Source organism: Ursus arctos, unplaced genomic scaffold, assembly GCF_023065955.2.
Source record: "Ursus arctos isolate Adak ecotype North America unplaced genomic scaffold, UrsArc2.0 scaffold_37, whole genome shotgun sequence".
Classification (NCBI taxonomy): Eukaryota; Metazoa; Chordata; class Mammalia; order Carnivora; family Ursidae; genus Ursus; species Ursus arctos.
The window spans coordinates 28,429,025-28,441,338 of NW_026623053.1; the positions used below are offsets into that span (position 1 = coordinate 28,429,025).

Here is a 12,314-nt window from a genome sequence, read left to right on the forward strand (position 1 = left end):
GAACAGCTCTGATTCATGGCTACAGGCAATGGTCCTCTTGTTTCCAGATGCTTTGTACTAGGTTCAGAAAGTATCGCTGTATGTCTGTCTCCACTAGTGAAAAACTGAAATTAGATGTTAGATTTGCAGTATTTCAGTAGTACTTTCTTAAAGATGAACAGCAATATAGATAGATAATTATCAATGTGGTACAATTATATATACATATGTAAATGTAATCAGAAGTCTCTTTAAAAATTATGCCAGGAGATATGATTGCCTGTTTTTCTCTAGTTATAAAACTTCTTATTAAGTACAGGCATTCCTCATTTTGTTGCACTCTGTTTTATTGAGCTTCACAGATATTGCATTTTTAACAAATTGAAGGTTTGTGGCGACACTGCATTAAGCAAGCCTGTACACATCGTTTTTCCAACAGCATTTGCTCACTTTGTGTCTGTGTCCCATTTTAGTAATTGTTGCACTATTTAAGACTTTTGAGTTCGATGACTGTGAGGGGTTCAAGACTGCAATAGAGGAAGTAACTGCAGATGTGGTGGAAACCGCGGGAGAACTAGAATTAGAAGCGGGGCCTGAAGATAGGACTGAGTTGCAGAACCCTCAGGATAAAACTTGAATGTGTGAGGGGTCGCTTCTGATACATGAGGAGAGAAAGTGGTTTCTTAAGGTGGAATCAACCCCTGGTGAAGACGCTGTGAAGACTGCAAATGACAGCAGAGGATTTAGAATATGACATAAACTTAGTTGATAAAGCAGCAGGAGGGTTTGAGAGAACGGACTCTAATTTCGAGAGAAGTTCTATGTGGGTAAAATGCTGTCAAACAGCAAGCATGCTACAGAGAAACTCTTCACAAAAGAAAGAGTCAATCAGTGCAGCAAATTTCATTGTTGTCTTATTTTAGGAAATTGCCACAGTCACCCCAGACTTCAGCACTAGGCACCCTGATCAGTCAGCAGCCATCAGCACCAAGGCCAGACCCTCCAGTAAAAAGATGACAACTTTCCGAAAGCTCAGATGATGATTACCATTTTTTTTTTTTTAGCAATAAAGTAGTTTTAAATTAAGGTACATATTTTGGGTTTTTTAAGACACAATGCTATTGCACACTTAATAGACTACAGTGTCGTATAAATATAACTTTTATAGGCACTGGGAAACCAAAAAACTCCTATGACTTGCTTTATTGTGGTGGTCTGGAATTGAATCTGCAATATCTCCAAGGTATGCCTGCAGACATAATGGAGGATGTCTATTTAAATATATTTTCAAATATTTAAATGAAAGGTTATTTAAGAGCCCAGTTTGTTCAAAATTAATACTATTAAGGGTTGATTTGAGGCTAGGTCATATATCTGATCTGAAGAATTAATTGGTGTATGTTTTGACCTTCTGTTCTTTTGATACAAAGCAAATGAGCCCATTCATGTGGTGTCTAAGAGTTATCTGATTTCCCTAAAGAAACAGAATGTCATAGTAGAAAGGCCTGGGATGAAAGTTTAGATACTTGGGATCTAATCTCAAGTTGGCAGTTACTAACTATGTGAACTCGGATCTAACGCTTACTAGTGGGCATGCTCTTGGAAAAGTTACTTAACCCAATTCTTAATTTCCTCATGTGTCAAAAATACAGATAATAATAAATACCTTGCTGGAGTAGTAAAAGGAAATAAATAGTAACACAAGAAAGCATCCATGGTAGATTGCCTGATACAGAAAATCCAAATCCTTTTCTTGGGCAAGGTTGGTTACATCTTTGGCTTTTGTTTCCTAAATCTATAATAATACTAAAAGCATTTACAACGTACCAGCAGCTGTTCTAAGTGTGTTACTTGAATATATTAATTCACAGCAACGTTATGAGGTAGACACAGAGAGGTTAAGCAACTTGCTGAAGATTACTAAGAAATGGGGAAACCTTTATTCAAATCTCAGTAGTCTGGTTCCAGAGCCAGCGTTTTAAACCACTACACTGTACTGCCCTTTTAAAGGAAGGGTTTGTAGGCTGTACCAGTAGTTTATTGCCTGTTTTGCTGCATAATAACCACAAAACCTCAAGGGCATAGAACAATAAGCATTTATTGATCATACATGTTGAAATAGTTGTCAGGCAACTATTGGTCTTGGCTGAGCTCCCTCACATGGCTTGGGGTTGGCTTGCTGTAGGGCTTGGTTGGGACTATGCTGTTTGCCTTTGCTCCAAGTGTCTCTCATCCTGCAGCAGACTACTTTGAGAATATTGACATGGTGAATGGCAGAAGTGAAAAAGCAAAATGGAAAAACACAAGGACTTTTCTAAGAAGCCTCTGCTGTGTCATGTCTGCTAAAGCAGCTCACGTGGCTGACCCCAGAGTCAAAGCGGGAGGACATTACAAAGTTACATTACAAAGGCAGTAGATACAAGAACGGGTCCCTTGACACATTGAAGTTATTTTGTAATATACTACAAATGCCATGGTCCAGGGTTCTAAAACCCTTTTTTTTTTTTAAAGATTTTATTTATTTATTCGACAGAGATAGAGACAGCCAGCGAGAGAGGGAACACAAGCAGGGGGAGTGGGAGAGGAAGAAGCAGGCTCATAGCGGAGGAGCCTGATGTGGGGCTCGATCCCATAACGCCGGGATCACGCCCTGAGACGAAGGCAGACGCTTAACCGTTGTGCCACCCAGGCGCCCCCAGGGTTCTAAAACTCTTATATATTAAGGATTAATTCTAAAAGTTGACCTCTGTCAAAACTGACATTTCTGAAAATTAAATGGAAAACTTCTTTCCATCTTACATAAGAAGAAACTAAGCATCAGAGTTTCAAAATGACTTAACAAGAGAACAAGATTTCTTTGTCTATGTTTTTATTTTTATCTTTTGATCCTCTTCACCTATTTCTCCCACCCTCACCCCCCCAATTCTGGTAACCAGCAGCTGTTCTCTGTACCTATAAGCTTGTTTTATTTTTTGTTTTTATTTTTATTTTATTTTTTAAGATTTTATTTATTTGACAGAGAAAGAGACAGCCAGTGAGAGAGGGAACACAAGCGGGGGGAGCGGGAGAGGAAGAAGTAGGCTTCCAGTGGAGCAGTGAGCCCAATGTGGGGCTCGATCCCAGGACTCTGGGATCATGCCCTGAGCCGAAGGCAGACGCTTAATGACCAAGCGCCCAGGCGCCCCTGTTTTTGTTTTTTAAATTCCACATATAAGAGACCGTACGGTATTTGTCTTTCTCTGTCCTGCACAATGCGCTTGAGGTCCATCTATGTTATCACAAATGGCAAGATTTCATTATTTTTTATGGCTGAGTAATAGTCCATCGCATATATGTGTGTGTGTGTGTGTGTGTGTGCGCATATATGAGTGTATACACAAACACACACACACACACACACACACACAAATTTCTTTATCCCTTCATTCATCAGTGGACACCTAGGTTGTTCTTAGGTTGTTTCCATATCTTGACTATTATAAATAATGCTATAATGAACATAGGGGTGCATATATCTTTTTGAGTTACTCATTTCATTTTCTTCAGATGAATACCTAGAAGTGGAATTGCTGGATCACATAGTAATTTTATTTTTAATTTTTTCCATACTGTTTTCCACAGTGGTTTCACCAATTTATGTTTTCACCAGCAGTGCACAAGGATTCCTTTTTCTCTATGTCCTAACCAGGACTTGTTTCTTCTCTTTTTTGATAATGGCCATTCTAATAGGTATGAGGTGATATCTATTTGGTTTTGATTTGCATTTTTTGATGATTAATGATATTGAGCTCCTTTTCATGTGTCTGTTGGCCATTTGCATGTCTTCTGTAGAAAAAGGTCTATTCAGATCCTCTGCCCATTTTTAAATTGGATTGTTTGAGGGTTTTGTTTTTGTTTTTGTTTTTGTTTTGCTATTTAGTTGTATCAGTTCTTAATATATTTTGGATATTAACCATTTATCATATATATGATAATTTTTTACATACATATGTATACATACACACACACAAATTTCTGGAAAATAGGCAGAAAGTTCTTCTAGGAATACTTAGTTCAGTCTATAATCCCAAGGCAGTGATGGTGATGGTGGTGATGATAGCTAACCTTTATGAGATTACTATGTGCCAAGCACTGATCTCAGCACTTTACATATAGTAGCTCCCTTAATCTTTATAACAACCCTATTAATAGGTACTATTAGTAGTTTACATTTTACAGATGAAGAGTTGAGAGATTTAGTAATTTCCCAGGGTCACACAGCTTTTGTATAAGATCTTCACACCAAATAACTTTTTTAAAATTGAATTATATCTAGAGCTCTTTGCTATGGATTTGAAGGATGTCTGTAATCTGGCCCTATCCAATTTAATTATCTGTAAATTCCATTGCTATGAGGTATAATTTTAGACATTTAAGAACCTAGGAATTTGTAGATGGCATGCATGTAATGAAGGAAGCTGAACTAGGTGCTGTAGAAATTTATTCCAATTTCAAAAATATGTGATTCTGATTCCCTGTATTTATTTCCTCCTATGTGTGTTCAGTTTTAAAAAACTTTGCAAGGATCCTTTATGTGAATAACTAAACTTATTTTTAGGGGATGAAGAAAGTATGAACTAAAGTCATTTTATTCCTATGCTCCAAAAGTAGAACCCTTTGCTTTGATTTTCTTTCTCACTCTGCAAACAGATCTCTGCCCTGACTTGGAGCTTTCTTGAGAATAAAATTCTCTTTGATTTGGTCACATAATCAGAAAGATGAGATATGTCTTTCTGAGACATAAGTCTTTCTGAGACATTTAATGACATTAATATATGTCATTAAAACGAGCATTTCTAATTCCATTGTGCCCCTGTTTCAGATATTTGAGAATTGAGAGGTACCTGTACATTTCTTGGTATTTTGAGATGATTAGCTGAATAAATTGCTATTTTATTCAACAGGTGGGTTTTCAGAAAAGACATACGAATGGAGCTCAGAAGAGGAGGAGCCGGTGAAAAAGGCAGGACCAGTCCAAGTCCTCATCGTCAAAGATGACCATTCGTTTGAGTTAGATGAAACGGCACTGAATCGGATCCTTCTCTCAGAGGCTGTCAGGGACAAGGAGGTTGTTGCCGTATCTGTGGCTGGAGCCTTTAGAAAAGGAAAATCATTCCTGATGGACTTCATGTTGAGATACATGTACAACCAGGTGCGTAAGATTGCTTTAAAATGTTTTCTTGTTTCTGTGCTCTTGTCCCGTTGTGTTTGTATTTAGTAGTGTTCAGTATTTCCACTTGCATTATCCTATATGCTGCGGTAGAACCATTCCACCTGCAGTGCTTTGGGTACCAAACTCCATTGGCCACTTTTCTCTGAGGCCACTTTGCCACATTTCCCTTAGAATATAGCTTATTTTTTTATTCTTTTAGAAAGAGACACAGCATAGTGATATGATCATAAACTTTACATGTTAGAGTGTTTAAAATGTGTCACATAACTTTTATCATAACTTTTTTATGATAATTATTTTCTCCCCAACATTTATTATGACAAATTTCAAGCATGCAGCAAAGTTAAAAAGAATTTTACAGTGAAGACCTCAGTGTCTACCTAGATTTTACCATGAACATTAATATTCTTGCGTTATCACGTGTCTCCAGTTCTTCTTCCCTCCTTACACCCATCACCGCTTCTGATTTTTTTATCCATTTCAAAGTAAACTGCTGACATTGGCACACTTCTTCATAAATATTTTAATCTGTATCGTTATCATATATTTCAGTACTTAGTTGTTTTCTTTTGTTGTAAAATCTACATTACAGTTACATGCATAAATCTTAGGTGTACATTTGCTTATTATGATTATTTTTTGAAAATGCTTATGCCTGCATGGCCACAAGTTCTATCAAGTATATCTTGCTGTTACCCCAGAAAGTTCTCTCTTGTCTTTTCCCGCTTGATTCTCATCTTACCCCACCCCCAGAGGCAATCAACAGTGTCATAACATTTGAGACGACAATGTGGCTCAGAAATGAAACTTTAAGGGACCTAGGATAAACCAAAAGCAGAAGGATAACAGAGTCCAGGAACATAAGGTTGGGAATGGAGAGCATACCTATATATTATTTTCTACCCTTTTCCCCATAGCAATTCTCTTGCACATATGGCTGTGGAGGCAGAAGGGACACACTACCCACAGCAACTTTGTGTTGTTTACTTATACCATAATTGTTCATTTGGGATTGATCTTTTATAGTTAGGGTATTTTTGAGTAGTTTCGTGAAGTTCACTTTAATATCTTCTATCTCTAGCTTCAGTTCAAGCAAATCAAGAATAGAACTACCAAAATACTTCAGGCTTTGAAACCAAACAGAACTCTTCGACATTAGTATGCTACTTAACATGGGTGGGAAAATTAAGTGAACAAAATTAGTTTCCATTCTTTGGGATTATACAGTTTTAGGCATATTCATAGTTTAAACTGTGAAATAAACATTAAAATTAAATGCTCAATAACATTTGTCATGTTGCTTGTGTTAAATAGCACTTGCCAGATTAAAGTGTAACAGATTGCTTATGTTTTTGTTTTTCTGCAACACTATTAGGTGCCTCTCCTCTTGCTGTTCACTCCCTCCTCCCCCAATACCGAAGTGTTTGTATGTATTATTATTGTGTATATCCTGACATAATATCCTTTCTCCTATCTTTATTTCTTTGCTTCTAGAATGCCCTCCCCAAATTTGCTCTCCTGGAAAATTCCCAAACATCCTTCAAATTTTAGCACAAACACCACCCCTCCTGTTAAGTCTTACCTGACTGAGAGTTAGTTATTTCTTTTCCTGTGCTTCTATTTATGCCTAATATACATGGCAACATAAGAGTTTGTTAACATGTCTGTCTTTTTTAAAATTAGGTTGTAAGCTTTCTCTGGTCTGGAATGATATCTATGTATTCCCAGGACCTAGAATAAAATGTAGCAGATACTGTTCCTCTGTAATAATATTCTAGATAAATAAAGTAATTGTATCAATGCAGTAGATGTGACTATGTTGTTTCCTTTTGACTATAGTTGGAGAGAGCTACAAACCGGAATTGATGTGTGGAAAAAACTACACCACATATCCCGTTCCATATCACAGACTTTCTTAATTTATAGGAATCAGTCGACTGGGTTGGAGATTACAATGAACCATTGACTGGTTTTTCATGGAGAGGTGGGTCTGAAAGAGAGACCACAGGAATCCAAATATGGAGTGAAGTCTTCCTTATCAATAAACCTGATGGCAAGAAGGTATGATGCAAACTTCGTAAAGAAAACTGAGTCTCACTTGCAAGAGTTACCACTTTTCAAGATCCTCAAAATGATCTTCTGAAAACTAGGTTCGGCAATTTGACATGAAAATTAAAAGGGAAGTGGGTTGCGTGTTCCTGTTTCCCTTTCTGTTGATCAAGGTGGAAAAATCATAGGGACAATAGGACAGCAGTTCAGCAAGCTAACATCTATATTTTGTTTCAGTATCGTTTCTGTTATGTTGGAATACCAATGAAAATTAATCATTATAGTATCAGCTAATTAATATTTTTAGTTTCTGTGGCATTCATGGCATATATAAAAAATTACTTACTAAGTATTCATTGATAATTGTTTGCTTTAGTTCTTATGGTGTTAAATTTGTAGTAACCCTAATACTGCACCTGTCCTATAAAATATCAATGCTGTGCTCTACTTGCCTGTAGGTTGCAGTGCTATTGATGGATACTCAGGGAACCTTTGATAGTCAGTCAACTCTGAGAGATTCGGCCACAGTATTTGCGCTTAGCACAATGATCAGCTCAATACAGGTATGGAATAAAATGAATCCATTTTGATGGCTGTTTCTTTAAAACTTATGAATATATGTGTTCCTACATACATGTGGTAGTTAAGACAAACAACAGAAATGGTAAATATATTATTTGGCTCAATTATCATACAAGTTATTGTGATTTCTATAAAAGAATTGTTTTGGTTACTGTCATCTAATTTCTGTTCAGTTTTCAAACTCTATGGTCAGAAAAATTTGTATTGGGGCGCCTGGGTGGCACAGCGGTTAAGCGTCTGCCTTCTGCTCAGGGTGTGATCCCGGCGTTCTGGGATCGAGCCCCACATCAGGCTCCTCCGCTATGAGCCTGCTTCTTCCTCTCCCACTCCCCCTGCTTGTGTTCCCTCTCTCGCTGGCTGTCTCTATCTCTGTCAAATAAATAAATAAAATCTTTAAAAAAAAAAAGAAAAATTTGTATTATCTTATTGATAATTTTTTTCTGTTTAAAGCCTACAGTCACTCAATATTATTAAGTCTTATGACGTATGCAGATAGATACATTAAAACTACCTATTATAAGTTACATTTATGGAAACAAGATTTATAAACGAGATTTTTTTTTTTAAGATTTTATTTATTAATTTGACAGAAACAGCCAGCAAGAGAGGGAACGCAAGCAGGGGGAGTGAGAGAGGAAGAAGCAGGCTCCCAGAGGAGGAGTCTGATGTGGGGCTCGATCCCAGAACCCTGGGATCACGCCCTGAGCCGAAGGCAGACGCTCAATGACTGCGCCACCCAGCCGCCCCAAATGAGATTTTTTTTCCATAGCCAGTAGAAACATTTCTAAGTATGAAAACATATGCTTTCCCAGCTTCTTTTTTTTTTAGAAGGAGAGAGAGCACGTGTGTGATGTGGGGGGGTTGTCTCGGAGGGGAGGGACAGGGGAAGAGGGAGAGAGAATCCCAAGCAGGTTCCACATGCGGGGCTCAATCTCACAATCTGAGATCATGACCTGAGCCAGAATCAAGAGGTGGATGCTTAACTAACTGAGGCACCCAGGCGGGGTTTTTGTTTTTTGTTTTTTAAGATGCTTTCCCAACTTTTTAAAACATTTAATATACATTTAGATAAGTAAATGTCTTACAAAAATTTTTATCTTTGTGGCACCTGGGTGGCTCCATTGGTTGAGCCTCCCGCTCTTGATTTTGGCTCAGGTCATGATCTCAGGGTCCTGGGATCAAGCCCCACATTGGGCTCTATGCTTAGTGTGGGGTCTGCTTGGGATTCTCTCTCTCCCTCTTCCTCTGCCCATCCCCCTGCTTCTGTGCTCTCTAAATAAATAAATAAAATCTTTAAAATTTTTTTTGTATCTTCCCTTCCTTTTTTCTTTCTTTGTCTTTTTTCAAGTATTGTTTTTGAAGTTATTGTAGGCTTTACAAATGGTCTTGAAAGTCCTTGGAGAGTTTTACTATAGCCATAGAACATATAGCATGAGAGATTTTAAAACAGTGTTTAGATATTTTCTATTCATAAGAAAGAGCAAGAAACAGATGGTTAAAAAGAGGTGAGATAGTTTAAGAGGTAGGGAAGGCAAAGTGGTTGGGGTAAATAAGTTAAGGCTGGAATTATAAGTGAGCAGAGAAAGCGTTGTTCATAATCAGCAGTATAAACAAGCCAATTAAAACAAGATTGACTTTGCCTTTTTAATATTTTTTATTTATATTTTACCTGAAAAGATTGAATATTTTCACTGAAAAATCTAAGTCCCTAGTAATGACTTTTTATTATCTGAGAAAAAATCTGTTATTTAAATAAGAACACAAAGTATGTTGTTTGTGTCAATATATAAACATATAAACATCCTTTTTTTTGAAGTTACCCCTCAAAATAAAAGAGAATGTCATCTTAGTGCTGTGATCTGTTCATGAAGCAGTAATGCATATGTGTAGAGATATGAGCCTGATATTTGGAACCTAACTTCAATGTGGTAGAACTGTCTATAGGCTTAACTAAATTAATCAATTATGAAAAGGTGAACATAAGTTTTCAAGACAAAATTTTATGGATGGGTTATTTAGATCGGGATTGCTATTATTTTGGTATGCTTGTAAGAATGATTATTTTAGTGACTAATTGTTTAGTTAGGTTCATAAATAATTTTAATATTCTGTCTCCAGGACAAGTGGCTGTGGTATTTCTGGAACAATTTTATGATCATTGTACGTTGTCTGTTGTCTTTCAAGCCTTCTTTATTACTCTCTCAAGGTCTTATAAATACCATTATATAAGAATACACTTAAGAGAGTTTGATTTTGTGAACATTGATATTTATAAAAGTAAAAAATGACTAAGTGCTTTGGAGGATGTTAATTATTTTCTCATTTTATCTTTACTTCTTAATCAAGGTATATAACTTATCCCAGAACGTCCAGGAGGATGACCTTCAGCACCTCCAGGTAACAATGTGTATACTTTTTTTTTTTTTTTTACATATCTGGTCATCTTTTGAGGATGTATAGATTTTGTTGGGCCTTCCTCTACTTGGAAAACTTAATTCAGAAAGATTTAGAAACATAATCAAATAGAGGTTGTCCTATTTCCAGGTTTCTTGTTTCAGCCCTGTATAGTTACGTTCTTTCTAATTCAGTTTTCAAATTTCTTTGTTACTCTAAAGCTACTTGCAATTGGCCCTATATATGTGAATATATATGGCAGATGAGAGAAAAGAATCTCTGGTTTAAAAATGACCCAAAATGTGAATTTGATCCAGTCATAAAATAAATAACTCACAGAGGTGAGAAGTACACCATGGGGATACAGTCATTAACACTGTGATGTTGTGTGGTGACAGGTGGTGGGCACACTGAAGGTGAGCACACATAATGCGTAGAATTACCAAATCGCATGGTGCACACCTGAAACTATAACATCGTATGTCAGCTGTGCTTGAATAATATGTTTTGAAAACCTTTCTGTTCTATATGCTGCCCTCAGAGTATTGTTACAGCAAAAATGCAGAGAAAAAAACCTGAAGTTGAAGTCTTACGGTCAGAGATTTAATAATTATTAGTATGATATCAGTTGTATGCCAGACTTTTTTCCTATGGACTGCTTTATACCTAAAAACTATGAGGGACTACCTGATGATAATTCGTAAAATTCTCTTTTAGATCTGAAAGAGTGACACCTAATTTATCCTTCATATTTTACAGATGAGGTAAATTTGGCTGAAAGTAGTAAATGACTTGCCTAAACTCATGTGGCTAATTAGTGGTATTTCTAGTGGGACTAGAAATCTGGGTATCTCCTGGGCTCAGTGCTCCTTCCACTTTCCAAGCAGCATTTAAATCTCAAATATGTAAAAGATGAGATTAGAGGTTTCCTTAAGAAAGTTCCCATCTCTGTAACACTCTGCTATCTTTCAATGCATGTTATTTTGTTACATAGCAAAATGTATTGTTTCTCTGATAATTTCCCTCTGCATATTTTATAGAAAATTTTGCTCTAAATAGACAATCTATCTTGGCAATAAGAGCCATGTACAAATTTAACAGACAACAAAGGATAATAAAGCAGGGTAACCTGTGATGTTGGAAATAACATTTGGAGTTCACATCCGGCTTTATTCCCAAATATATTTCTAGTACCTCACACTGCATTTAGGACAAATAGGCAATACGCTGAATAATTGTTTCTTGTAATAAGTACGATTTACTTCTTCAGGCCTGTGTCATAACCTAGCCAACTGTTCTCCAAGCTAATGGTATGGCACTGTTCAATACCAGCTTAGGGATTTCTTAAGAAGGCTAATTTTGGACTTTGATATTGAGTAAGTAATCTTTTTCTGAGACCATTTAACATTTTTCCTGTAAACGACAACACCTCAGCCTCCTCAGAAAAGATTGTGACTTCCAATTATGTTAGTAGATGATTCTAATGTGAGTGTCTCACCCCTGGACCAGCTGCCTTTTAGACATGGTATTGCAGACTTTCACTGAATCACTCTAATCAGATGCTTAGTAATTACCCTTGGCTTCCTAGATCCTTCTGCAGGAGAGGCAGGGTGGTGCTGTGGGAGCTATCCTCGAGGGGCAGGGGCGGGAATCCTCTGTGTCAGTTCGTCCCAGCTCTGAGAAGCCGCACTGGCTTGTTAGTCTTGTAGAAGAAGTGGCATTACTTCCGTACAGCTGGGGAAACCCCCTGGGCTGGGCTGGATGAAACGCTCGTCAGAGGCCTAATCACAGTCCCCACCTCAGGTCTTTGTTCTCTAAAACCTTACATTTCTGTCTACACAAAAATTGATACGGTGCCTCTCAACTGGGAGCAATTAGAAACAAGAGAAGGTGGTATATCTGATTATATTTTTAAGCCAAATGCCTTTATGCCTTTGTAGTAATTCAGTCCATTGTGCCATTAAATTTCCTCAGGCAACAACTTTTGTAAATACGGCCAACATAGTTTATGGCTCTCTGGTCTGATCTGTGCGAGTTCTGCTTTGAAAGGTTATTTACCATGTTACTTTTTCCCCCATCTTCCCTACAAAAGAACTGT

General features: G+C 37.1%; 1 protein-coding gene across 1 annotated transcript in view; it reads left to right on the top strand.

Moving 5' to 3' along the window:
* The window catches only part of ATL1 (atlastin GTPase 1), a 78,988-nt gene that overhangs the window by 38,953 nt on the left and 27,721 nt on the right, over positions 1 to 12,314 (top strand). Inside the window, exons 3-6 of the mRNA XM_026513707.4 lie at positions 4,923 to 5,170; positions 7,118 to 7,252; positions 7,699 to 7,803; positions 10,169 to 10,219. Of these exons, the coding sequence (XP_026369492.1) occupies positions 4,923 to 5,170; positions 7,118 to 7,252; positions 7,699 to 7,803; positions 10,169 to 10,219 (539 nt within the window). The remainder of the gene's footprint in view (positions 1 to 4,922; positions 5,171 to 7,117; positions 7,253 to 7,698; positions 7,804 to 10,168; positions 10,220 to 12,314) is intronic.